We start from the raw sequence: 27,429 nt of genomic DNA, 5'->3' as shown, positions 1-27,429 counted from the left end.
GATCTATTTGATCCATTCTGTAGCAGACATCAAGAGACAGCAATTGCTCACGGCCCTATCTCACAGTGAATAGTACTAGTAACCATCGCCATCCCCATCTTGTGCAAACAAAACAATCAAGTCTATCTTCCTAGCAAGGCATCCCGAGGTCAGCTTATCACTCACAATTTCCAGAGCCCCAGTACATGTCTAGGGGCAATGGCCTAGTTGGTTTAGGCCTGTGACTTTCGAGTTGCAAGGGGTGGCTGATCTCCCCAGCTGCGGAACCCCTGTTGCCCCGATGATGATATGGGGAGTTAAAGGCCAGGTCAAACTTGAGAGGGAGATTCAAGAAGGCACCTTTAACTCTTTTACTTTTTGCTACGAATATGCTTTTTCGTGCCGTTATTGCTATCAGGAGAATCATTGAGCATTGCTGAATCCTCCCGTCTGGGATTTGGGCTTGTTTCCTCCGTAAATGATCGAATATCGGGCGTTGAAGTGATGCACCGTAGGTCTTTGTGGTTGGGGTCGAGATGACTTGATGCATCCGTGATGCATTAATAGAAAAGTCACTGAAAGCGGTGCCTGAGTGCCTGATTTTGGGGATTGAGGGTTCGAATCACGGGTATGGCAGCTTTATTTTTCTCGGTAGGGTTGGAGGACACGATAGAAGAAACATCACCAAATACTCGTACTCCATACCTGTAGGTAATTACTCGGTCGGTAGCTTCAAGATCATCTAGATACATGTCACATCAATAATATCTACAAACCTTTCCCAACCTCTGGACGCCGAATACCACACCGGCCAGTTGAGTGTAACCATTGCAAAGAGGAATTCAGAGGCATCGCTTTTCCAAAGAAAAAAAAAAAGAATGGCGTATCAAAGAAATGTTCCTACCCTGTCATCAACTTGTTGGGTTGGAGCCATGAACCGGCGTCATGTCTCTGCACGACATCTGGATGGATCGCGGCAGAGTGCCGTTGCCGCGAGCCCTAGCGAATCGCGTACAAATCTCTCTCAAAACTATCCACGCAGTCATTCCGGGAAATCATCATCAACTGGCCCAAAATAAGCTCGTTGAAACGGAACTGCAAGTCCCGGGGCAGAATCTTGACGATTTGCAGCAACTCGGCCGTCGACCATACCCTGGCGGAAGCCTTCAAGTCATAGTCGCAATCCTCTTCCGTCAAAATAAACGCAAGGCTTTCGCAGGAATCATCCCGGTCCAGGCCGTACTTTCGCACGATCAGCGTCAGGTAGTCGAGAAAACGCGAAGAGCGACTCGGCGAATCCCGGAAACTCCATAGCGCCGTTAGGAGGTAGATCAGGGCCGCGGAGTGAGTCCAGTCCGTCGTCGGGACCATCTTGTTCACGACGTAGGAGCGATCGCTCATCGGAACCCGGCTAGGCCGCGGCCCGCTCGCCAGCAGACGATAGAGGTCACTTTCATAGCCGAACGTCGTCGCCCGCTGGGGGACCATGGCCAGGTACTCTGCTGTATTCTGTTGGGCCATCAACTCCTCGCCACGGCGCAGGAAATCGACCAGCGACCGTATTCCCTCCAAGGAAATGATGTACGACCGCGGTATCATGACGCAAAGAACGAAGAACAGGAAGGCTTGACAAACGCCGTCCGGGATGGTTGTTCGATTGCGCTGGATCTGGAGGGCTCGCTGTACACACTCTGAAGCCTTGGCTTGTTCGCCATACCGTTCCTCTTGCAGGGCCAATCCGGTCAGGGTCATCACGAGATCGTCCTCGTCCATTCGATTGCCAACGGGATTATTTACGGCCAGTTCCGTTTGAGTCCGATATCTATTGATCAGCTCATGGTCTGCTATCCCGGTCCTGCGCGCCCTCCATCTCGAACAATAACCCAGAACCACGGCCTGAAAGGGGATTGGATGGCGTGCTGCTCGTCGAAACACCTTTTCCTTTATGAACGAGTTCCGGCCCGACCAATAACTGAGTCGATTCCAATCATCGATGAACACATACTCGATCGGGCTCAGTTCCATCGGTAGTATGCCCTCGAGGCCCTCTTCTTTCGAGGCACCGGGCATACCGACCGCAGGAGGTGGAGACTCGGATATATGCCGCCCGGAATGATCACTCGTCGCTGAGGAAGAATGGGTCTACATTGGCCGATGGAACCCGTCAGTCGCTGGGCATCACATGGTAGAAACATGAGCATACCGATTCTTGCTCTTGACCTTTTGTGTTGTGAGTGTTTGACGCGGCGGAGTCCGTATTTATTCGCCACGTAAAGCCTCGCGAACTCTGAGCAGCGGCCGGCTGGCTGTCAACGTACTTGGCCGACAACGTATTCTGCGACCTTTTCATCTGTATGTGCCGTCGCATGACGTACGCTCGTTTCTCCCGTTTTGAGGAGGCTGAATCGACAAAGAAGAAATTCTGTACTGGGTCATTGTCGCTATTCACTGGCGACAGACGTTTCTTCTTCGACTTTGCAGACTTGTGCGTCGGCAGTCGATCTGCGGGTTGATCTTCTTGCTTTGTTCAGTTGCCGTTTTTTCTTCCTTTTTCATACGAAAATCGTCCGGCGACTGACCTTGGGACGAGCCCTCTGCAAGATCCGGATGGCCCTCACTCATCTCTGCGCGACCCGTGTGCTCCGTATTATCGCCCGGGGATTATGCCGATTCATTCCTCTGATCAGGCCTTCTCATCCCGCATGACATACAAGATTTCTTATGCTCGGATTCTGACGATTAATGTCAGCGCGGGGGGTGGTAAGGTAAGGACAGGAAAAATTCCGGTGTCTTGTTGAACCCTACAGGAACTGGGAGTTATAGGTATTTGCTTGAACTTTCTATTATTGCAAACGTATAGAACAATGTACGGAGTATGTACCTCCGGAAGAAGAATAATTAATACAGTAATATGGAGAAGTGAACCAGCCCGACCGACCCGCAACCCGCATGCTTGGAGACCCTTGTTTGTCCTGTTTGGGTCTTTGGGGGCTGCAGTCCCCATTTGGGTTTGGCATGCTTCTCGCGTCCCTTGAATTTACATACTTTCAACTAACCTTCATTTTCCGGTTCTGGATTTTAGTCACTCCTCCCAATGCAGACCATTGACTAACTTGGGCAACCTAACACAATCAGAGAGTGGCCAGCTCTGCGAAATCGGCTCCGCTAATTTCCCCATAGTTAAGATTGAAGGGTCCACTCCTTCAGCCAATCCCGTCTCTCGAGATGATCTAAGTCACGTGTCTGTCTGGAGAACACAGAATGATTGGAATCTCCGAATCTGCAACACCGTTTTTTCTTCACTTTTTTCCCCCAATTCTTCACGCGAATTGTTCAACCGGATCGAAGTTTGACTTCTGCTATCGCTCCTCCGCATCGAGCCCTTCCCACGTGCAAGGCTCAGCAAGTGATCCAACCGCGATTTTTTTTTTCCGAAGCAGTGAACTGGTTCAGATTGTTAGCGTTTTCCTTGATTCGGTTATTTTTGTTTGTTGAGCTTGTCGGTGAGTTTGATTGGCTGGATTCAAGTGCGGGGCGATTCCATTAACCTATGCCTCTTTTAGACATTATTGAAAACCTACAATTACTCCGTACTGAAGCAATCGAACTGAACACAAGCTTCCACCACATACTATGTACCTCTTTGCAGTTTGCACAGCTTGGACCCGTATATCTTGATTCTTTGATCAGTGGCGGAGATGCAAGGACATTGGTGTGGATGTCGAAAAAAAAAAACGTCCAAGGCGATGATCATGAAACCGCCGGCTTTAACTTAACTCTAACCTTTAATTAAACTCGCAACTGGGACGGGGAACAGCGGAAGTTTGAAAGTACCGAAGTTGTTCCTCGTTATGGAGAAGCATCGGATCATCGGACTCGAAGCTGGAGGAGTTTTTCTTTTACATTGAAGAACGATCGAAGCCTTCCAGAAGACTCAACGAGCGATTCAGACCATTCTCCGTGTTGGGATGGAGACTCACCCCTCCAAGCACAAGCACGCGATTCTTTGTCCCAGCGAAGGCAACAGGTGTAAACTGATCAGCTACATTTGAACGGACAGGCTGACCTGAGAGCTGCTCTCCAGATACATAGAACGCGTCATCTCTTCGATCTTGGGTGGCTAATTGAATTATGACAGATTCTAAATCGACAAACTACCGGTAATCACATACATCTCATCAATCATGTTTCCTTCCCGTACCTAAAAAACCTCATCGCCAATGACCCCGTAACATGACAAATTGCGACCAGCAAAGCATGAAGAAGAATACGAGTGGAAATTACATATCTTCAACGGCGCAGTTCGGGTGTAGGACGTACACCACTCGCTGCGACTCTGGCACCTGATCGGCACTGTCGGCGTCCACGAGACCTTCACCTCGGATCGGCATGAGGATGTTGTCCTGTGAACCATTGGTTAGACCAAAAAAAAAAAAAATTCCCGGACAGAAAGGTGAAAATGAAAATACATACCTTGACCATCCGTCTCAGAACCTTGGTGGCGAGATCCCGCTCGCGCTCCAGGTCCTCTTCCGTATTGAGCTCCGATTCAATCTGCTCCAGATACCACGTGATGAGCTCCTCTTGCTCGACGCCTTCGCCAGACTGAGACTCGTCCTCGTTGACGCGGCGAACCAGCAGATTGAGGATCCGCATGTACTTGTCGTAGGTGATCTTGGTCTTTTGCCGCCGGGTCGGTTGAGCCTGCGGTTGCTCGGCGCCGTCACCATCCTCATCGCCCATGGGGCTGTCGCCGTCGCGATCGCGGGCCTCGCCCATCTCCGTATCGCCCGCACCGTCGTCGCGGGCAACAGCGGTGCCAGGCGGCTGTCCATTGGGCTCCGCGTCATCGTCCACCTCGACGTCGTCCTTTTCCACGGTGACGATGCTTTGGCGGAGCAGGTCGTACGCCTCGCGGACAAAACTGGGCACAATCTCTTCGACGCAGTGCGCCTTGGCCACGGCTTCCGACAGCCGGATCAGGGACTCGAGCTGCCGCACCGTGATTCGGTATGCGGAGCGGCCGATCCCGCCCTGGGCGTCGTTGGCTCGGAGCTCTTTGTATTTCTCGACGAGAACCATCTTCGCCTCTTCCGTGAAGACGGGTCGGAATGTCCGCGCCAGTCGGATGTACCGCTGGAGTTGCTCGGTGCTGATCTCCGGCCGGACTGCGTCGTCCCGATCCATGTGGACGTTGACAATGTGTCTCGCCAGATTGCGGTCCACCTGCTCATTGGGTTCGTCTCGAACCACGAAGAAGAGGTCGAATCGGCTCATGATGGGCGCGCTGAGGTTGAGATTTGCCCGTAGAGTTGCTTTGGGATTGTAACGGCCCCCGATCGGGTTGGCCGCAGCAAGGATGGAAGCACGAGCGTTGAGTGTCGTGTGGATACCGGCTTTGGCAATGGAGATGGTCTGTTGTTCCATGGCTTCGTGGATTGCAACTTGATCCGCCACGTCCATTTTGTCGAATTCATCAATTGCGCAGATCCCGCCTCCGTTCTACCCATCCTGATCAGCATGTGCCTGTCTCAACTTTGTGTGACGAGAACTTACAGCTAGCATCAGTGCACCAGCCTCAATGGCAAACTCGCCAGTCTCGGGATCCTTGGTCACTGAAGCGGTCAGACCAGCAGCAGACGACGCTTTGCCGCTGGTGTATACGGCGCGTGGATGGACAGAGCAAACATATCTGCAGCGGTTAGCAACAATGAAACGAACAGCGAGGAACAAAGACCTACTTCAAAAACTGGCTCTTGCTCGTCGACGGGTCGCCGACAATGCAGATGTTGATGTCACCACGGAGTTTCATCCCCTCTTGCTCCGTGCTCTTACTAACACCCCCAACCAACTGAAGCAAAAGACCCTTTTTAATCTGTCGATGCCCATAGATCGTAGGAGCAATCGAATCAATCAGACGATCATACGTGTCGTCTGCCTGGACGAGCGCCCGCAACTCTTGAACTTCAGCGGGTGTCATGGTCTGCAGCAGAGTTTCCTGAGCCTTTTCGTCGTCCTCCAGCAGCTCGTCATTCTGATTCAATGACGCTAGGATATTCTGTGCCTGTCCGCTGAGTTGCTCGTTCGAGGGTTGGCCAGGGGTTGTCGTATCCCGGGTGACCATGCAGGCGAGGAAGGCAAGTCGATAGGTGAGATCTCTTACTCCCAGCGCCTTGAGCCCAGTGACGCCTCCACCACCCACGTCTCCTCCGCGGAAAGCCCCTGTGTCGCGTGTGGCTTCCGGGCGCACGCCAGGCAAACCCAGTTGGCTGACGTCGGGGACCGCAATGAGGGTACCTGTGAAGATGCACTTCTCACCCGCCTTGGCGCGGTCAACCATCTCGCCGCGCACAATGATGTCCATCGAACGGGGCATGCTACCCGTCGGGATCTCGTGGGCTGATTCCTGCAGCTTGATCTTCTGCCAGTCGACAAAAGTGCTCTTCCCGATGTCGAGACGCCATCCGACTCGATTCATGCAGATCGGATTCGGGCATTGAGTCGGCTCTGTATATTTGAAGGTTTGCTCAACGTTTGGAACCACAGTCTTGCAAGCTTCACAGATAAACGTGCCCAGCGAGAGCTCGGGACGAATTTCAGAAGTTCGCGTAACAGTTCCCGATATTGAAATCAGCTTGCCAATATGTGCGGATCGCAGCTGGCGCAGCCGCGTAACGAGGGGTAGGTTGTAAAACGCCAAGGAGAAGACTTTGTCGGTCTGCTGGTTCCTCGTTCTCTCGGACATTGACCTGGGAACGCCTTGACTATCGATCACGCTCGCATTGGCGGTGGAAGCAGAAGGATTTGTCTGGGCGGTTGTACTACCCGGTTGGCGGTGGGACGCAAAGTATTCCGGCTCATACTTGGCGATCAAATTGTGCAGTGCTCGGATGAGGAAGGGATGAAAGCGATAGTACTGATTGGCAATCGCGTCGGCCAAAACCTGATTCCCTCCATAGCTCAAGTGATTAAAGTCAACATACAACGTCGACAACTCGAACTTGGCCATGCCATGGATCTGCGCAACGTAGTATTTATCGCTTAGAACGGGAGCCGACGAACTGGGTGCCGCCGACGACGACGGCTCTTCCGTATATGTCTCCAACAGCTCCTCAAACGCCTGCGTGACTTTCTCTCCCGCGACATCGATCACCGGCGGCGGCGCGGGCGCATTCGGGTCTCGAAGTCGGTTGATGATGCCGTTTGTGCCCACAACCTCGTCGTCCGGCAGAACCTGCGTGGCATCGCTCATCGGCCCATTGCTCTCCGACGGCAAATGCGGTCGCGAGCTCGACGGCGTATCCGGTCGCCGACCGCCGGCCGACCCCAGCTCGGACTGGAGCACGGCGTCGAACAGTGAAGACATGGCTTGGTTATGAACTCCGTCACCACCGCGGCGGGTGGGGGATATATGTTGGGTCTGTAAAGTACAGAAGAGGGGGTGAGTATCACTTGATTATCGTCTTGAAATGGTATTGAAGTCCTTTCGAGGAGGGAAAATTATACTGTGGTGAGAAGCGCCAGTCTTTCTCGACTTGAGATTGATGAGATTGATCTCCTTGTGGGCGACACGATCGGACGCGAGACGCGTGGTACGCGAACCGCGTAACTATAATTACCTACCTAGTTACCTGACTAGGCTAAATTGATTTCTTATGTAAGCAAGCCCTACCACCCTTGGTTCGTGACCCTAACCCTAAAGACGGGAGCATTCATTTAACACTGCGTACTCCGTTTCTACTTTGTCTATTCCGCAAAACAAATAAATCCAAGGCAATTAGTACCGTTTCATGAGTGGAGTTCATGAGGGAGCTAAGTCTCTGATCTCAGCACATGATAACATGAAGTGCGAGCATAGTGTTAGCCCGAAAAAAAAAAAGCATCATGATGCCTGGATCAGCATCATGCCGTCCCGTTTAAACCAAGGCCGGATACCTTTACAGCCTCCATGACAACGTCGTAGAGTCGGCCGTCTCTGATTGCCATGTAGATATCGCTTGCCAACGTGCCGAGGATCTTCCTTGGCGCGCTGGTGTCATCCGCCTCAACCAAAAGAGTTGGGTGGTCGCGAAGTCCCCGATGCATAGGGATTCCGAGTTCGTTTCGCACAAACTCGTAAACCAATCTTGAAGCGGGACTCAGATATGAAGGCGTGGCTGGTTTCTTGAAGAATTTCGAGCGTGTGACGGCATATACAGCACTCAATGTTTCGCCAGCCTTGTCCTGGAACGTTTCCACGTCGACCAAGAATGAAGTATCGTCGCGGACCCCCTTGGTGCGGTGCGTCGAGAGGCTCTCGAAGAGAGCACCCAGACATTCACGCGCCGCGCCGCGACCTCGCTTTTGAAGATTCAAATGTGCCAAGCTGGTCCATTTTTCTTGCAGAGCCGCCCAAACTTTCGCGGCAAATGCGTCAAAATTCTCCGGGTCAACCACTTGATGGAACGCTTCGTGGAGGAGGGTGTGTATGGCGGGTCCCGCGGCCTTCACGAATTCCAAATGAAGACAACGCAAATCGAGAGCTTGGCACAGGGTGAGAATGTGTGTAGCCGACAGCAGAGACACCAATTCAATTGCCTCCAGAGCACATCTGGCGCTGAGCAAAGCCAGCGAATTGACGGACTGGTTGTGCATTTCTGCAGATAGCACATGGGTACTAACCGGGTTCGCAACATGTGCAAGTTCCGACATGTAAGCTGCCATGTTGACGTCGAAGCCTTTGAAGGTAAATGATAGTTCTGGGTCATCTGCACTCAGGTTGGGCGGTAAACCCTTGTTGAGCTTGTTATCGTTGAGCTCGCAGCTCTGAGCAAAGATGAGCTTGCCAAACATCTGCAACGCTGATGTGGTTTTCTCCATAGCGGACGTGATACTGGCCGCCTGGAAATTGCCGCCGTGGTGGACGAGGCCATGATTAGCATCGAGCAAAGGATTATCCGTGGTGGAGTTCAGCTCTGTCTCAATCTGACGGTATGCGAGGGTCAAGTCTTCAAGCTGGGGTCCAATCCACTGTGGAGCTGTTCGCAGAGCATAGCGATCCTGTGCAAGCCCAATGGTTTCCGGACCCTTGCCGACGGCAAGTTTGGATCCGGTGACGAAGGCCAGGATGTTGGCGGCTGCCTCGGACTGTCCCGGATGCGGCCTTGTGGCCGAGATAAACGGGTGATAATTATGTGCCGTACCCAACAGAGCTTCTGTCGACATGGCGGTCAAAAGCTGGGTCAGCATTGCTTGCTGCTGTGCTTGGTAGATCGCAACGCATGCCGCCGCACAGCTTGCAGCCGTGCCGTTAGTAATACCAAGCCCTTCCTTTGCATGCAGCCGAATGGGTTCGACTCCGGCCTGTTCGAGGGCTTTATCGGCTGAGAGGAAAGTTGGCTCATCAGAGTCTCCACAACGTACGTAGACGTCAGGATTGCCTTCGATCATCCCAGCAATGTATGAGAGAGAGGACAGATCGCCGGACGCCGAGATACTTCCGCGAAGAGGGACCACGGGTGTCATATTCTTCCGCAGCAAGCTGAGTACGTTATCAATCAGGCTTACTCGGACACCCGAATGCCCACGAATCAGTGAATTGCAACGGATCAGCATCATCGCCCTCACAACGGGAACCGGCAGAGAATGATCCCGTAGTCCATACTCCTGCATGGCCGTCCGTGGCATTTGCCCCTTATCGGACGGGAGGAGGATGCCAACATTCAAATGCTGCTGGAGCGCTATTTGCAGTTTCTCAACTTCATCGGTACGGGTGTCTGCACTCCCTCCGAACCCTGTGGTCACACCATATACCGTCCGGCCCTTTTTCAGTTCCGTCTCCAGGAATTCAACGCTCCTATCTACCCGATTCAGGATTTCTGGGTCATCCGTCAATGTGGCGGGTGCCTTGTGCCTACACATATCGGTCAATTTCTTACCCGCCAGCGAGGCCTCAACATGCAAATGCTTACATGGCAACTGCAATGACTGCAGGAATAGTTAAACTCTCCCCATCCACCGAGATCGATTCTTTTCGCGAACGGTAGGCCTGGACCGCGGCCCAGTCTGACCGGATTGCCTTGCAATCTTGTAATTTCATGGTAGAGGTTGACAGCCTGATATGCTTGAAGATTTTGGGAGTGCTCTAACTACGGCAAGTATCATATCTTGCTTAACGGAGGCAGATGATGAGTTGTTGTATGACGTTCAGGTCTGGCGGTGAGGTGCAGTTTTTGTACCTGTTGTTTTCATTGATAGGGAAATTAGATCCGATCTGCTGGAGCAACAGTGGCGCTGCCCTAGCCCTATGCCCTAGGTTCCTTCCTTTCTCGTCGATTTTCCCTTCAAGCTGTGTGTTTCTGGGTGGAAGAGCCAAGTGATCAGCTTCAGTAAGATAATTGATCATTACAAAATGAAATGCTGTCCAGGACGCCCGGTCTCTCTCGGAAAACATAGGGTCTGAACAGTTCAGAAAATATTTTCATTATATTGGTTCCAGATTCAAGTGTTACTCTACATTGACTATTGAACATCTATTTGTACAACCCTGTACAATATGCATACTCGGAGGTCCGCATGAGTTGCAGCATACTGAGCCCAAGCAGTTTCAGTTCATCGTGGCTTCAACAAAGCCACCAACAATCCCATGGCTGCTGCACCCGCAGCCGCACTTTGAACAGCAATGGTTGTCAGCTGCCGTTGAGTAATGGCAATGCTTTCGTCACTGATCAGCTTGTAGAACCTATGTTTCCAGTATTCAACAGACCAGACATCCATGAGTTCTGTGTCTGGCAGAGATTTCGTAGTGTCATCCGATGGGGGAGCCTGGTCGGGTGAAGTATTCCCGGTTGACGCCGCCTCTTCTGGTGTAATTACTGGAGGTTCCGGACCCAAATCAGCGTCGGTGGAAGACACAATCATGTCATCCTCGCTATGGTCGACGATTTGGCTAGGAGGTCCTGCAGCAATTGCCCGAACCAACGCTGCCTCACTTTCGATGGCCTCCTTCACCTTATCTTCAAAACCCTTGACAAGTCTGGCCCGTCGCCATGGCTCAACCAAGATTTGGATGACAAGAAACAGGAAAATGTTCACACCCATCAGGCCCCAGGTGCCCCAGGTGCTCATTCTTCGAATCTTGTCTGACCAAATTTGCTCTTCATGATAGCGAGAGAGGATGCTACGGTTAAGTTGTGCGGTGGCCTCCTCTACTTGTCTTTCGGCATTGGCGAGAGCCTCTTGCGCCTCGTTTTCGGCAACCTCGTTGGCATGATCTGATCGGTAGAGAGAAGTGAAGCGTTCCAGGTCAGCAGGTGACCAGGCATGCTTTCTTTGAAGCAATTCATTGACTTCGCGTTGGGAGGCAGAGCGGCGGTTGATGGCTTGCGAATAGGCCTCTTTGGCCTGACGGACAAGAGCGCGAGCTTCGCGGACTCGTTCCTCTGCACCACTTAGTACCCATTGCGTTGTGCGGATCTGACAACGATAATTCCCATACCTTGTTTTTGAATATCCTGCTTCAACTTCTCGATTGCCGAGTAGCCGGTCAAGTCATTCAATCGCTGACCAACAATGAAGATGTTTGATTGGAGATTATCCATCAAAGTCGTGAAGTTCTTCGACAATTGTGATCGCCGTCCCTCCGCCTCCGAGGGAAGACGATCACCGCTTGTTTTTGTCGGAGGGTCATGAGGCTCCGGTTGTTCCTTTCCCGCTGCTTCTGTGGGTGACGACGGAGCTTTTTCCGGCTCTATTGTTTGTGATCCGGGTGCATTTTCCTCGTTTTTCTGCGCGAAGACACGCGAGTGATGATGGAACTGACATCGAAGACAAACCGAGAAACTCCGAGCATAAAACTTGCGACTTAGGTCTGTCGTCAATGCTGGACGAGGAGTCCGGATGCGTGGCGCGTTCCCAGCGACCACGGCGCTGGATCGCAGTGTTTGCCGAATGAGCAACGGTACCGGATGCATTGCCAGCTGAACCTTTCCTGGGCTCAAGGCACCTGCAACGCGGAAAAGCCGTCGAAGGTCAGGAAATCTTCGGCGCCATCTTATTGGCCTGCAAAGACCATCAAAAATAATCGCAATTTTCCTGCAAAACTTTGCAAATTACAAATTTGACAGCTCCTTTCCCACGATTGACGATGGCACGATCACATGGCCGAACTTGTCCCCACTTCTCCAGACTGTCCATGACGATACATGGTAACTACTTATGAACACTGCCTTCATTGTTATGCTTGTTGAGAATACTGGGCTTTGGCATTTTGCCAGTATGAATGGAAAAGATGTTTCTGGGAGGGTGGATATTGGCTATGTACGGGTATTCGTCGTTATTTATAGTATTGGGTATGACTGCGAACAATGAAGCGACACTCATAGATGAAGACCATGATCGCAGAGACGTGGTATAGGTGTACTATTTGCTTTTACAGACGCAGAAACGTGACCCATCCCTAAGGGCATATGTGTATGCTCAAGCGCGCTGGAAGGACGCCCCCTGAACCAGCTAATCATGAGTTTGGACCTTGTAATCACCCTTCACAGCTTCGGCATATGTGGGTGGGGGGCGATTTGGTGGCACCGCTTCGCTGCTGCCAGCGTCCAGATTCGGCTGAGTAAACCGGGGATCAGGCCGAGTAGTGGCTGGGACTTGCGGCGGATTTGGGGGAGTATTGATTGTTCCGTAGCCACTGTGCGGTGGTTGCGGAGGACCCGGCTGCCGCGAGACATAGTAGTAAGTCACTCTCCGGCCGTTTTCGATCTCGGCTCGTTGCGATGGCCCGAGTGGTTCGTATCGATCTGGGTAGTCATCGAGATCCGGATTCTGGAGGATTATGTACCACGCGTGCAGAAGGCCAGGAATGTAGCCGAGGCAGCACAGAGCGATATTGATAATTGAATCGGCAGTGCAGATGCCAACCTTTATCCACACTACATTCGGCCAATCCAGTTAGTACAGACGGGGATTCGATCTGGAGAGAGATGCGGCTACTCACCGGCTACCGGTGGAAAAAACACGGCCAGGATGGCAAGGAAGATGTCAGCACCACACATGATTGCAAACGTCTTCAACCATCGAGTTCAGAGCCTGCGGTTGGAGGATCTTCGATCGATCCAGGTGAGACTCCATATAAGTAGAGGTAGTTGACTGATGAAGGCAAAAGCTGCAGCCTGGGGAACACATGACGTCGACTGCGGCGCGGCAGCCTGCTTTCACGACAATGGATCACGTGATTGAAGTCGTCGTTTCTCATATCAAACCCATTTTGACGACAGAAATCTCTTTATCTGCGAAGGTCAAGAGAAATAAGTTCTGGAAGGTGACCAAGAGGTTGAGAGCAATCGCTTTGTTTTGATCTCGACGTCACATCAACATAGCATCGGATACTTGCAAAGTGCAAACGGTCGATGGATATTCGTCCAGTCACCTGTGATTGGCTGATTAGTAAATCTGTTAGTCTTCCCAAACTGGCAGTTATCGGGATTACTCACTACTCCGTACATATACTTACGTACGAGTGACGACGGGTAACTAGTGCGTACTCGTCAATCTCACTGTCATTTCCTCCAGCTGGTACTTACCGAGTCTCTGTACGGGCGCATCCCCTCATAGTGCCACTTGCATTGACCGTAATACAGCGTTCACTCGTGGCAGACAGCGACGTTTGGTGAAAACGATGGACGATGGACATCGGGGTAATGTACTCGTACTTCCGCCGAGGGCTCAGGGGCACTGGATACTGTACGGAGTAAGTACTCGTCCTGTTCGAGTACGAGTAACTTACTGGTAGGTACATATTCAACGTTACATCTTACCAGCTCCAACAGTAAGTTCTACAGAGTATGATTGGTTGTTACTGTCATTTGTCAGTGATATGATTGGTCGTGGCTGCAAAACCTGTCAAAAAAACGAAAATGACAAACCCACTTGACACGGTTCCTGTCTCTGAGTGTTCCTGATTCTGCGGGAGTGCCACGTTCTGTTTGTTCCAGGGCGGAGAACTGGTACGGAGTACCTTCACAACAAAGCATCAAGCAAAAGGGCAGTTTCAGAGCGGAACAGCTTCACTTTCGCATCTCAAAATAATGCTTCGAGACGAGCAGAATGACAACAAAATCATGTACGAGGCCAATATTCGACTGACAGCAACTTCTCCGGTTACGCGTCCAGCAAAGGAATAGGATTAGGTTCAGGTAGGCCTACCTCACTAGTCCATAGCTCAAGTCGTTACATCCTGTACTCCATAGAATCGATAATACGGAGTATGTACGGAGTATAGAGAGCAGACTTTTGCATGTACTGTACTAGAAAACAAATCTTGTCCACAGCGTTGTTTATGCCGAATCTCTCGTCTGTGGTTGAGACTCTCCGTTCCTGGCAGGCGTCATAGAAATGGCTTCTTCCATCTGGTCAATAAGCACCAGCGTGGCCGGCGAGACTCACCATGTTGGCTCTCGGGCTGGGGCTAAGACAATTAGGGCTAGCCTCGTGTGAGTGTTCTGGCTGGTTGTGTGTGCAACTTCTGGCAGGTGCGGGACCCGCACCTGCCGTTCGGACTTCGGGCAGTGGACTGGAGCCCAGCCAGCAAATTTGGAAAGAAGGCCCCAGGTCGCGCCTTCCCTGGTTTTCTGACTTCTTGTTCCTGGCCTGCTCCTCGTCAACTTCGCTGTCCGCCGGGGTTGATCGTTCGCTCGTTTCGACGTCTCGCCAATTGTGGTGTCAGTCCACGCCTGTCACTCGTTTCCTCCATCGCCTTGCCTTGCCACCCGTCTCGGTTCAAATAGGCGACGACCCGTTTCCGTTTCGGCTCACCCCCTATTTTTTTTTTCTTCGTTTCGGCCTGGTCCGAGTGTCTCCACGTTCTTTCGATCCCTCTCTCCCCCCCGGCCGGCAAATCCAAAGCGGAAGGAAAACCATGTCGAGAGTCTAAACGCACATTCGTCTCGCTGGTGGATTTCTCCAATCTCTGGTCCTGAGAGCGATTTCATCTGTTCTGCTGCCATCGAGTCTGGCTGAGCCAGACACGGTCCACAATGTCGTCGTGCATCTCCCTGGCCGAGTCGAAAGCCTGCCGGGCCTTCAATGCGTCCTCGATTTCGACAGATTCGTCTGTTGCTGCGATCTAGTATGAGCGTCCGGCATTGGCAAGGATTCCACGAAAGGGGCAAATGCTGACCAACCCTAGTCCGTTCTTGAGATACGTGTCGAACGTGCAAGAGTTTGACGAGCAAATCACCAACTACGCGTATAGAGAATACGTCTCGCTGAAGTATGTCTTGCAATCATTGCGACTGAGCATCATCGTGCGCTGACAAGTTTCGATAGATACGGAGATCTCCTGGGCTGCTCGAAACTCAACGTCTCCCACACCGACAACTACTACGCCCGATACACTGTCAGCGTGCTCTGCAATGGCATCGTGCAAAACTCTAAAGACATCTGTGACTTATCCGAAGAGCAGTCAACGCCACTCTGCGCAGATTCATGTGTTGGTACCCCCGTTCTACCCAATGGCCGTTGTTGACCGACCCCTGACGCGATTTTCCAGGCGGACTCCGCCATTAGCGAAGAACTGATTGCAGTCAATCCCAAGTACTGTGGTAACCCACGCCCCGGTTTCATAGAGCAGGTTCGGGCGGACTTCACCAACTGCGCCCTGCCTGCGGACTCCTTGTCCGGGAAATGTATTCGAGCACAAGACAACGAACCTCAAGAGTGTGGCTTCGGGAAGAATTTGGTGGGGCTTTGCACATTCTGCGCCACCAGCACGTTTAATTCGACTGATTCGTGCTGCATCAATGCGAATGCCACGGGTCGCTGCAAGGGTGTGGATTTGCCATCCCTGACCTCCCTTCCTCCCCTGTTCACGTATGGCACGGCACTCCCTTCTGCGTCGAATGCAGCGTCTGCGGGGAGTGGCCTTTCTGGCGGGCAGATTGCGGGCATCGCGATTGGAGCAGTCGTGGGGACAGCCCTTTTGGTTGCTCTGGTGCTCTTTTTGCTCCTGTACTGGCGCCGGCGTCGTTCCAATGACAACAATCTGTTGAATCAGCCGACACCGAGCCGGAAGGGTCCAGCACCACCAATGACGACTCACTCTTCTTCGTCGGCAAAGCGAAGTTTCGATCCCGTGCCGGGCGGGCGTGTGGCCAGGATGGCCGCTTTGCGGGATGAGGATGATACCTCTTCATCCCGATACCATGCCAGCCGAGGTGCTGCTGCCCCGACCAAGTACAGCGATGCGTCGGACTCGGAAGGGTTTGGATCCAGCCCGGGACCTCGTTCTCGACGCGGCCCCCCTGTTACGACCAGAAGACATGGGTCACTCTCTAGCACGTCGGTGCTTGCGGTGGAAGGTGACAGCTCTCCTCAATCTGGCCTTGGGGGAGCTCAAGTCTCTTCGCCCGAAGGTGTCACAAGTGGCCAGTCAGAGCAGCTCCCGTACTTCCGAGACTACTATTCGCAGGACGACATTCATCCCAACGACAAAGTTGCCGTCCTGTGGGCGTACCAACCACGTGCAGCTGACGAGTTTGAGTTGGAGAGAGGTGACATGCTCAAGGTTATCGGTATCTGGGATGACGGTTGGGCTACCGGAGTGCGGCTCAATGAGCGGGCGGAGGATTTTGATCCCTTGCACAATTCCCAGAGGGATAGTGGTGTGTCGAATGGATCCGACCGAGGGATTACTTCTTCCCCACCAAGCGGGGAGATCAAGGCGTTTCCGGTTCGTGATGATCACTTTGACTCCTCCGTTAGTATTCGAGTCCCACTGACTTGCCATACAGCTTGTGTGCGTCTGTCTGCCGCAACATTGGCGGAAGATGATCGACGGAGACGCCGAGAAATCCGGCACCTCGGACTCGTGATGGCGGATGCATTGGGACTGCCACGGTTAATGTGACGTTATGTCTCACGATCAATCGGTTCGTCGTTTCACGGAATTGCGCGATGTTTCTATCCCGCATCCGGACCCCCGAGATACCCAGAGTCAACATTGCAGTTTCGACCGACCGCAAACCTCTTTGCGGTCGTTCAAAGAGCCCAGCGGTCACAAGCGCGCGACTTGGTTGGTCATTCTTTCTTCTTTACAAGTTTACTTTTTGTTCATAGACCCGCAGAGACTGTGTCTGTGTTTTCGTCCTAATCGCTGATCCATTCGTGATCAGTTAGTTTTTTTTTTTTTTTTTTTTTTTTTTTTTTTTTTTTTTCTGGTGGCTATCTGGTAGTTTAGCGATGTGGTTCTATTTGGTGCTGATTACCGGACATACTTCTATTTATACCCCATGGTGGTTTTCCTTCAGCTTGGTCTGTTGGCATGATTGTTTGCTTCTGAAGGCGCGCAAGGCGCATGGCCTGTCTCCAATTTCTTTTCTTCTTACCGTTGCATTATTTCTTCTGATGACCGGACTCAACTCTGAAGGACCATCCGCATAGGGAGTGCGTGCTCGCAGCTGCATCCGACCTGATGCAGCGGGCTCTTGAGGGGTTGGGGGCGTTGTCATTGATTCTATTTTGTATTGAAGCCATGTATTGAATATAGATATTCAGTGGTAACTGTCAGGAGACATAGGTGGAATCCCATTCTAGTAGCATCCTTTGATGGCGTACACGATTCCATCCCAGCTGCACAGAGCATCAGGGTGAACACCTGGGGCTCGTGAGGGAAGAAGATACTCGGCGTTCGATGGATATAGATAGTTGACTTGCACTTTATTAATTCATAAATCTGGTACCTATATACAATGACTGTGACAATCCGGGATAGTACATTCTTTTGTTCAAGAAATCTAGGCACTAGACAAAGGGTATTATGCTGAAAATCGTGATAAATGGACAATTTCTCGACAACTATGTACGTGAACTCTCTTCAGGCATACGCTGCCCAGCCTGTGGACAAGCAGGTCAGCCCAGTGCAAAAGAGCCAAGTAAAGGGCGGGGGGGGATTGACATACCGCAATACAGGAGAGCAAGATTGCGCTCATCCGTAGCCTGCTGGATCAACTCGTTGACGGTGGCCGTAACGCTCAGCGTCTTGCTTAGTTTCTTGGCCACCACGGTCAACGCACGGTCGGCTTCGCTGGGTTCATTGACGTTACGTTTCCCGGCACCGGCGCCGCCACCGACGACGGTGGAAACCGAGGTGGTGGCGGCTCCACCGGCGGCAGGATTCGAGGGAGGAGGAGGAGAAGGAGGAGGAGGAGCAGGAGGAGCAGGGTTGTTGCCGGCAGCAACGGGTTCCTGGTCTTCCTGCATGCGTTTCATGCGCAGTGGGGAGAGGGTCCAGCTGTAGAGGGGATCGTAGCGGAGCACGTCGAGGATGGTCATGATGCTGTACGACTCCTGGCGCAGGGCCTCGAGGGTGAATTCGCAGCAGCGGCGGAAGACGCCCTCCGTCTTGGTGATGCCCATGCCATCGACCAGGTCGCGCGTGAGGCGGAAGGGGACGACCTCGGGCACGGGCAGCACGCGGCCTTGCTCAAAGGCGACGCCCAGGTCGATGTGCACCACCTCGCCGGTTTTCTCGTCGAGGAGGATGTTGTGTCCGTGACGGTCGCCCAGGCCCAGGACGTGGCCGAGCATCGAGATGGCCGCGGTGCTGCGCGTGTACGCCAGCCGGGTGCGGAACCAGTCGTCCGGCCGCGGGAACTTCTCCATGAAGAAGAACCGCAGCACCGGGTGGAAGTGCTCCGTCACCTGCCGGTAGGTCCGGATCCGGGCTTCCTGTGACCGCGTCTGCACGTCGCTGATGTGCTTGCGGCACATGGACGGCTTCATGTCCTTGGGATAGTAGCGCTGGTGCGCCGGCATTAGGTAGTCGTGGAGAGGGATCGTGTTTTGCACGAACTCAATCACCCCGGCGTTTGACGTCAGCGGAAGCACCTTGTACGTCCGGATGTTGAGGTTTCGTCGCCGCGTCGTCCGGTGAGCCTGGAGGATGCTGCTGACTTGCTCAAATACTTGTTCCATGATCGCGTCTTGTCGGAGGTCGTCGTTGCCTCCTTTGAACTATATATAGCCAATGATGTCAGCGTCTGCTTGGATTTCAAGTTGTTAAACCTTTCTTCTTCTTCTTACCAATTGTTTGTGACGTGAACCGTCAGTCGCAATGGCCGTGACGATCTTGGGCGCGCTGATCCCCGACGCCACGCTGAACTCTGGGAGGAACTTGTGAATCCGTGGGACGTCCTTGTAGTTACAGTCTGGTCGGAGCGGAATCCGCATGGTGGCGGGCGGCAGTTTCAGCGTTCGCCCGTCCTGTTCCAGGCGCTGGCCTGTGGGCAGGCTGCTCAGGGGTAGCTTTGAGCCGGTTTTGACTTTCTCATCGACACGCTCACCCGCAAATCTCACATAGGTGATGTTGGCATTATGGATCGAGACATACATTGTGCACGTGCTCCGGTCGCTCTTCAGCTTATCCACCAGTTTATTCGCCGCCTGGAACCGTGACACCGATGTGGGATCTCGACTGCTCCGAGTTTTGCTGGTGGCGAAGATCTGATACATCCCGTGGAACGGATGGTCGACGCAGATTCGGTGGATCAAAGAGGACAAAAGTGTCTGGAACAGGTCCGAGTTGTCCAGCAGCCGAGATGATAGTTGGTTCATCAACGGCGCGAACTTTCGACTCGGCACTTCCCTCAGATGCTTGGCTACTGCTTCGTTGGCCTTGGGATCCTCCGATTTGTCGAGCCATAACGCTGCGAACCGAAGCACATCGCTGTTGTACGTCTCACATGCCTTGAGTGCAAGGAGATAGTTCTCCAGGCACTGCTGCAGGAACGCCTCGCGACTTCTCTTCAGCCGTTGGTATTCTCGGTCATCCAGGTCGAACCACTGCTTGGCCTTGGTTCGGTGCATCTTCAGTGCTGTCCGCTCCTTGCCCTCTGCGGCCGCCATCATTTTGTCCAAGGCTTGAACCTCCTTCTCCTTGCGATCTCGCAACTGCTCGATCCGCTGAAAGTCTGCCAAATCGTCCGGATTCAGTAGCTGCTGGTCGCAGAAGAAGGCAAACCGGTGAAACACCCTTCCGGCTTCTTCCCCTTCGGTTGCTCCCCGCAGTTCTTTGACGGCAGGGACAAGGTAGTCTTGGACAATCGCGTCGGGTTTCTCCAATCGGGCTTCTGCAACGTGGTGTCCCTGAGACATGTTAGTAATGGACAGACAAAAAAGCCTTGTGAATCGGTACGTACCAGAGTCGCCAGCAACTCTGCTCGGCTAACCGCGATAGCTTGTTTCTCAAGGCCTCCCTGTTCATTTAGGTTCCGCAGCATTCGAATCGAGGTTGTCATCTCGCCTTGGTCCCAGAGCACGTTTGCCAGATCGAATTTGGCTGCGGCGTCGATGTTCAGGCCTAACGCAGCGGAGGGCTCAATCAGCTTCGAGAGAGAGATGGCCGATTTCAAGGACTCCTGCGACCCGTCGAGACTTCTGCTGATGCGGAACGATTCCCTGAATGTCTTAACCTCGAATAACTGGCAGAGACGAGGCGTCAATCCAATCGCAGACCTCAAGTAATCCCGCTTCTTGATCGACGAGAACAACGTCTCGCGGCAATGAAGGATCGGGGAAATCTCCTGGAAGCTATACAAGCGAATTCAGTACTGAGAACGGAGAAAAAACTTTGATTGGGGGGGGTAACGGACCTTTCTGCCTGCAACCACATTTTCCTTGATGAGAGCCTCTCCCACATCCTTTCCACATTTTCTGGAGAAGTCGACCGTAACACGTCATCTACCTCGCTCAGTAGAGCCAGTGCCAACATGGACTCGCGGAAAGATGCAGCTGACCGATGTTGCTCCATCAAACGGCCGAGGACATCGGTGAACGAGTCGTTGTTGAAAGCTAGGACTCCTTCGAGATCACTGGCAGTGTTCAAGTTCTGAAGCACCCGAAAGAGCACGCCAGTCGCGGACGGATTCGGCATTGGCATGGGGATATCCCACTGTTGCAAGCTCATTGCCGTTGATAACGAGTATTCGGGATTGGTAACCGTACCATTGGACGCGGAGAGCATGGCAGCCGCAACTCCTTGCAGATTCGTCGCATTCAAGGCTTTGATAATCCCATGAGTATCTGCAGTACCTTGGACCTGCAAACCGCTGTCGTAAAGGGCACTTTGGAATATCAGATTCTTGAACCCGGCGCCCTCGTAGTCCAGGTTCTCCATGACAGACTCTAGGGTTGGCTCCTGCGGCAGTCCATAGAAGAGGTCTGGGTCTCCAATCTCCCTAAACACATTGTGAAGTAGATCCGGAGGCGGAGTGTACGATATGGTCGACGACCGACGGCGTGTACCACGTGTCCGCGAGGCCTGGATCTCAATGAAAAGGAGGGCCGTTTTGTGCATCTTGCAACGGTTGGCGGCAGCGGCTGCCTCACCATAGTCGATTGCGAGCCATTCATCCCGTTCGACAATGGTGTTCTCATGCGGTCTTGGCTGCCGTCGGAGGTACAAAATGCAATTGATCGCCAATTGGGCATGGGGAATGGTATCATCATTGACGTCCCGCAGAACTGCGCCGAAGATCTCTGACACTTTCTGACGACAAGACTGGTCACGCTCCAGATCCGCCAAGAGAACATCGTGAAGTATGTATGGTAGCAAGCGTGTCGCCAACTCGGGAATCGTACAAATCTTCCGCAGCGGCTGGGTGAACATGTAATCCTCAATTAGACACGTTAATGACAGCGCGAGATCCCTGGCCCATTCCGAAACGGGCACGTGAGGCTCCCAAGTTGGCCAGTCATGACCTCCTCCTCCAAGGGCAATCGAGGACACATGTTCATCGATGCCCCCGTAAGGATCCCAGATCAGCGCCTTCATTAGTGACGGCGGGATTGCGTGCTCGCAGCTTTCGAGCTCGGGGATGGAGCGGATCAGTGTAGCCATCAATTGCATGCTCCGCTCCACCAGTCCCAAGTGCGCACTGTTGCCGTCATATAGAACCTCGCATAAAGCGCGTAGTATAGATAATTTCGAGGCCAGAAAAGGATCGGCATCTTGGACAGGAGGGAAATCATTGACCAGGTTAGAATCTTGCTCCAGAAGCAGCTCGGGATGGATCTGTCCAGTTGCCGCATACGCCCGCCCGAGAACACGACTAGCCCATAGTCTGTAGCCTGGGTCAGAGATGCCATTCTGAACGGTCTGCCAGACTGCCACCACATTCTCTGACGCATCAGCATCCTCTCCTAGGATATCGTCCTGTAAAGCGGGAGGGAATTGAAAGTTGACGCAGAGCAGCGATAGAATCGAGTCGGACACAGAAGGATGCAAAAGTCTATGTTTGGATGAGCGATCTCGGAGCAGTTCCATCAAGAGTTCACTCTCGTAGGTTCCCTTCTCTGCATTTCCGGTGGAACTGCATTCTTGTGCAGAGCGTACCATGCGGCGGAAAGACTCTTGCGCGTGCTCGTCGAGGCCAACTGGTTGACAGCTCTTCAAAAAGTCACCGAGCCATTGGCGAAAACGTTCCACATTCGAAAGAACGCTCCTAAATTTGCTTTCCTGCGCTCCGTTCTCGGGACCTGAGGAGAGAAAACCTCGTAGCGAGATAAACGTCGAGACAGCGATTCCTGCGAGGAACCCCGGGTTTTGCAGAAGATAATCACGCCCTGCATCGAGAAGGAACCAGAAAAGACCCAGAGCATCCTCCGAACAATAAACATCGGTCAGGAAAGGGCGGAGAGCATTCAGAGCTTGTTCCAGTGGGTAGTCGCTTCTCATAACAGGATCAGACACACAAACTAGAATGCGAATCTTCCTCAGAACGGAGCACGCATGAAGCGAGCCCAGAGCCGGATGCATGGAGTCAAGCAAGGTCCGGCAAACATACGTTACCAGCGCAGGATTCCACATGGAATCCAATCTGTACCCGGCACGCCTGCAAAGGTAATCTAGTTCATCAAGAATCCAGCGTGCCCGGAATGACGGTTGCTGTCCGGCCGGAAGAACCTCGCTCGAAACACACTTCTCTTTAATCTGTTCTAGAACTCTGGAAGCGAACGAAAAGTTCGGATTCTTCGCAAAGGCTCTGTCGATCTGTTCCTCTTGTGCCATAGATCTGAAAAGGATGGCGACGATTTCCGGAAATCTTGTCTGGATACAGTGTGCAAAGGACGGCTTTCCCAGTCGTTCCTTTATCTGGATCTCCGTTCCTTTGGGCTGGCTATCTTGAGAGGGCGGGATGCTGATGTCACGAGCAATGGCGTAAGCTTCGGCCTTGGGAAACGATTCCACCAGCAAGTCTTCAAATTCGCGCTCGAGGAAGCTGGAAAGTTCTTGTGCATCTTGGTCGCTGGCTCTCATCATAATCTGACCGACCAGTTCATGTTGAGCATCCGTCAGCATCTCTTTCAGGCTCGAGTATCCGAAACTGTTATAAGGCATCGATAGCAGAGACTGGCTCTCAGTCCACGTGTACACAATCTGTGGCATGAAAAGTCTGAAGATTTCCTTGGGTTCGCGAAGCTCGAGAGCCTTTGTCACATATTGTACACACTTGCGGGCGTATAATGCCGAGTCAGGAACCTGGCCTGGAGTTTCGAAGATATGATAGATGCTTCGGCGCAAAAGGGTAGGCCAGCAAGCGGCCAGTTGCGCCAACACGTAAAGGCGCAATGCGATACCTTCTCTCCAGTCCGGATCGGTGGGCAGGCTTTCAAGCACATCACTGAATATGGCCTCATGGTCTTTGAGAAGGAATCGGGAAAAAATTCGAGGCACAATCTTCGCTGCGGCAAACTTCACCGTAAGATCTCCATGGAGGAGGATATGGAACAGCGTTGTCCGCGATGAGGGTCCATCATCGGTGGCGGAATACGATGGATTGAGGCAAAGCACTTTGACGAGTAGCCCAGTCAAGGACGTAAGCACGCGGGATGATGCTTTCTTTCTTTCCATAAGTTTGATGAACCAGGCGTACAAATCCGAGGCAGATACATTGAGGTCGTCGTTGTCCTCGGTCGCCCAGAAATCGACGAACACCTCCATCATCTGGATGCAGAAGCACAGTGCGCTTTCACAGCGTTCCAGCTCATAGGACTGCAGGCAGACCTCCGCAACGAGTTCCACGATGGCAAGGATGTCGGAGCGAACCAAGTCGTTTGAAGACGCAAATGAATTGAGCAAAGGGCCGCGTGCACATAAGATGTCCGTTTCGTCAAGGGTCTCCAGCCATCTTGGCAAAAAGGAGCCACGAGTTCCAGAATCATTCCCGGACATATCACCGAGGAAGAGTGCTAATTGGATCGTCACGCAACGTTGGAGGGTACTGTGGTCAGGGAACAAGTCCAAGCTTTCACGGTTGGCGTTAAGGATCGACGTTTGTATTGAGGGGTCATTGCGATGAGACAAGGGTTCATCTAGGTCCATTTCGTCTGCGTCTGCCATGGCAGGTTGCGAGTGAGAAGACCGACGCTTCTCCAAGATGTCTAGAAGAGGGGTTGCCAAAGCCTTGAGTGCTCTTGACATGGGGTTAGCAGGGTCATGGACACAGGGAGCTGAACGAAGTAAGGGTGTGAGCATCTCTAAGCAGAGTTGGATAGTAGGATCGTCTTCTGTTCCGATGTAACTGCACAGGCCACTCCATAAACGACTGCTAGCTTGTTGCAGCTCTCGAACACGAACTCCATGGGGCGAAGGGAGGCATTCAACGAAGGCAGCAACCACAACACAGACAGACGCAAGAATCTGCACCACGTGGCTAGCTATGAGCTGAGACTTTCCTTCGGTGAGGACGTCCCAGGCCTGAGACACAGCATCGATCCGCGTCTGCAGCAGGTCCACGACAATGGCGTCACTAGCATCGCTTCTTGCTGATGCCTCTAGAATAAGGGCGATTTCTTTCGCTTGCCAGATTTCTTGGATACCCGGCTTGTCGTCGAACAAGAAGAGGTATTCGCTCAGGTCACGATGTTGATGGTGACTGAACCATACACCAGAGATAGGCCCAGCGGGGCCTTTCCATGGCATCTCCCTGAAAGATACAGTGCGGCTCGTACAGGAGAGAAGTAGATCGAGGATGAAGATCGGTTGAGAGTATAGTGCAACTTCTGCGACCTGAGACTTGTCGCTTGCTGCGGTTGATTGTCAGTTTGCAGATTCTACCTATCTAATGGCGGATAGCATCAGCCCGTACCCATTGACCAGGCTCTGCGTAGCCAATTGCAGATTTCCCGCGAAGTATCTAGTCCGCCTTTTGATGCAACATGCAGACGCAGCCTCAAGATTCGCGTTAATAGCATCAAGGACGAGTCGCATAGCATAGCAGGTCCGTTAATATCCATGGCCGTCAGCATAGCGCCGACTGATTCCATGACTTCGGCCTGGCCTAGAAGACGGAAACGAAGCATCGAGTCCATCAGGCCGCAAGCAGCCCGCGATGTGCCATGGGACGCAGCTGCGCGAGAGGAGAGGTCCCAAATCTGCTGCCAATGCGGTAGCAACATGGGCGATTTGGCATCCTGAGAACTCGCCATGCTGCACAAGGGATCAGCCTCTAGTCAATTCATCTGGCAATTGCATGACGTACGCTGAGATAGCTAATAGAGTCCACGAAGCAAGGAAGGCATTGTCATCCATTTTGTATACGGTCAGGCATTCCAGAAGCTTTGCCTTGGTCTCAATGGTCATTCGACGTTCCAAGAACGGCACGAGCTGCAAGGCGGAGGCTCTTCTGATGCCAACAGAGAACACCGCATCGCGAGCCACATCCTCTACTCTAGAGGCAAGCCGCGTACGTTTGTTTGGCCCCTCATCGGCATCCGAGTCTCTCGCGGATGGCGAAGACAAATCGTCCAGGAGCATCAGCAGGCAAGAGATCGTCCACAACAAGGTCCAATTGAATTCAGATCTGGGATGTCCAAGACGAGGTCCAAAGACCGGGCCTCTCCGCTCTTGACCATCGAATTGGTAGAACACTAGGTCATCAACCTGTAAAAGCTCCCTTTCCTGGCGTTTCTGGTAGTCAGATTGAAGCACATCCACAAGTTCCTCCAGAACATCACCAGTAGCCGGGGTGGATGCGGTTCGAACCGTGTCCTGCAACAGATCCATGCAAATGACCATGGTGACGAGAATTTCCTCCTTTACGCCAACTGACTTGCTTGACCACAAGCGGCGCATCACCGAAAGGGCTTCGTGAATGAGTCCGCGGACCTCGGACGTTTGATCCCATATGACCCGTCTAAGGACGGAGTTCATGGCTTTCAGGGCTTGACTGGCATTCGCAGCAGAAGACGATGAGAGATAAACAAGAAGTCCATTTAATAGACGGCTTGCGACATCTTGCACTGGGGCATTGGGGTTTGCGGTGAGGAGACGGATACAAGCTACAGCATCTTCGAGAGCGCTTTTGTGATACTGCACCCCGGGCCCAAGGCTGCGAGTCGGCATGGTCCGAAGTGGTGTGGACCGACCATCACTCGACTCCAGGGGCTCGGCTGAGGAGTGACGGCTCGTTCGCATGGTGAACGAACTTCCATCACCCCCCAGGAGGTCCAGACATTGGAGACAGAACGTAACAGCACTTCGCCATTGATCCTCACTGAGATGTTCCACATGAGCCGGGTGATCCAACACTGTTCGAAGCGATTTGATATAGTCGTTCCCAAGCAAGTCCCATAAAGTGTCACCGGGCTCTGTTATCGTCTGCACGACATGGTCGATCACGGCGTGAACGGTCTTGGTGCGCAAGCGACGAACCGAGACTTCCACTGCGGTTCGAAAAACCGACGCACACAGCGGCAGACGAGACGAGGCCTGCGATCGAGGACCAGACTTGGTCCGGCGGAAGAGCGCCTTCTCGATCGCGACGCATCGAAACAGGGCTTCGAAGATCCGGTGGCATGCCTTGTCATTCAATGCGTCTCTACGCCGCGTTGTTTCATCGTTAGCCTAGGATCTTCACGCAATATTGGTGGTCAGCAACTCACAAGCTTGAGCTTCCTTTATTTTGTTGGAGGATGCGTCTCAAGTCTGTGGTTCAACGTTAGAGGCTTCATCTCAACCACTCGCCAGGCATCGCACCTCCCAACCCTTCAGCGCGATCCTTCTGCTTGTCTGAAGACAATCGCGCAATGGCCTCATTCAGGGTGACGTCGCCCATGGTTGTGGAGCCATACTTCGTCGTCGGTCGGGGGTGTGCAGTTAGTCAGAGACCCGCGATAGCTCCGGCAAGGCAACTCCCAACAGGGCGGCTGAATTCAGTTAGAATCTAGAATAAAAAAAAAAAAAGCTATCGTAGGAAATACAAAAAGTTGTACTCTAGAAAGGTATGTCGAAGATTAGTACCTCTTGACATTTTTCGTATTTTTTTACGCGGTCCACCGGCCTTAGCAGCGAGCCATTATTGATGGATCGATAAACACCGCCCAAAAAAAGTCTTTGGTTGTCTCTGTTTACAGCTCGTTCGCTGACAACAAAGCTACCTACGGCCGCATTTTCCCTGCTTGCGCCGTCGC

General features: G+C 52.6%; 7 protein-coding genes across 7 annotated transcripts; 1 reads left to right on the top strand and 6 right to left on the bottom strand.

Moving 5' to 3' along the window:
* Positions 1-978: 978 nt before the first annotated feature.
* Positions 979-2,601, bottom strand: VTN31DRAFT_3241 (uncharacterized protein; the record flags this gene model as incomplete). Its single annotated transcript, XM_069403499.1, has 3 exons — positions 979-2,121; positions 2,183-2,493; positions 2,559-2,601. The coding sequence occupies 3 exons, from the start codon at positions 2,599-2,601 to the stop codon at positions 979-981; spliced, it is 1,497 nt and encodes a 498-aa protein (XP_069262674.1).
* A 1,658-nt stretch (positions 2,602-4,259) lies between these two features.
* On the bottom strand, positions 4,260-7,345 carry VTN31DRAFT_3240 (uncharacterized protein; the record flags this gene model as incomplete). The annotated part of the gene is made up of 4 exons (XM_069403498.1): positions 4,260-4,382; positions 4,453-5,481; positions 5,536-5,671; positions 5,721-7,345. 4 exons carry the CDS (start codon positions 7,343-7,345, stop codon positions 4,260-4,262), a joined length of 2,913 nt encoding a protein of 970 aa, XP_069262673.1.
* A 536-nt stretch (positions 7,346-7,881) lies between these two features.
* Positions 7,882-10,057, bottom strand: VTN31DRAFT_3239 (uncharacterized protein; the record flags this gene model as incomplete). Its single annotated transcript, XM_069403496.1, has 2 exons — positions 7,882-9,871; positions 9,930-10,057. 2 exons carry the CDS (start codon positions 10,055-10,057, stop codon positions 7,882-7,884), a joined length of 2,118 nt encoding a protein of 705 aa, XP_069262672.1.
* Positions 10,058-10,569: 512 nt separating this feature from the next.
* Positions 10,570-11,930, bottom strand: VTN31DRAFT_3238 (uncharacterized protein; the record flags this gene model as incomplete). The annotated part of the gene is made up of 2 exons (XM_069403495.1): positions 10,570-11,399; positions 11,456-11,930. The coding sequence occupies 2 exons, from the start codon at positions 11,928-11,930 to the stop codon at positions 10,570-10,572; spliced, it is 1,305 nt and encodes a 434-aa protein (XP_069262671.1).
* A 538-nt stretch (positions 11,931-12,468) lies between these two features.
* VTN31DRAFT_3237 (uncharacterized protein) lies at positions 12,469-13,016 on the bottom strand (the record flags this gene model as incomplete). Its single annotated transcript, XM_069403494.1, has 2 exons — positions 12,469-12,893; positions 12,959-13,016. The coding sequence occupies 2 exons, from the start codon at positions 13,014-13,016 to the stop codon at positions 12,469-12,471; spliced, it is 483 nt and encodes a 160-aa protein (XP_069262670.1).
* A 1,980-nt stretch (positions 13,017-14,996) lies between these two features.
* VTN31DRAFT_3236 (uncharacterized protein) lies at positions 14,997-16,832 on the top strand (the record flags this gene model as incomplete). Its single annotated transcript, XM_069403493.1, has 5 exons — positions 14,997-15,088; positions 15,149-15,232; positions 15,289-15,451; positions 15,512-16,690; positions 16,752-16,832. The coding sequence occupies 5 exons, from the start codon at positions 14,997-14,999 to the stop codon at positions 16,830-16,832; spliced, it is 1,599 nt and encodes a 532-aa protein (XP_069262669.1).
* Positions 16,833-17,833: 1,001 nt separating this feature from the next.
* On the bottom strand, positions 17,834-27,074 carry VTN31DRAFT_3235 (uncharacterized protein; the record flags this gene model as incomplete). The annotated part of the gene is made up of 9 exons (XM_069403492.1): positions 17,834-17,853; positions 17,919-18,972; positions 19,042-20,103; positions 20,157-20,547; positions 20,610-25,044; positions 25,107-25,447; positions 25,500-26,837; positions 26,902-26,944; positions 26,996-27,074. 9 exons carry the CDS (start codon positions 27,072-27,074, stop codon positions 17,834-17,836), a joined length of 8,763 nt encoding a protein of 2,920 aa, XP_069262668.1.
* Positions 27,075-27,429: the final 355 nt, after the last annotated feature.

Source organism: Thermomyces dupontii, assembly GCF_041956625.1.
Source record: "Thermomyces dupontii strain NRRL 2155 unplaced genomic scaffold VTN31scaffold_2, whole genome shotgun sequence".
Classification (NCBI taxonomy): domain Eukaryota; kingdom Fungi; phylum Ascomycota; class Eurotiomycetes; order Eurotiales; family Trichocomaceae; genus Thermomyces; species Thermomyces dupontii.
The sequence above is the reverse complement of the archived record's forward strand: the minus strand, read 5'-3'. Positions and strand labels throughout refer to the sequence as shown.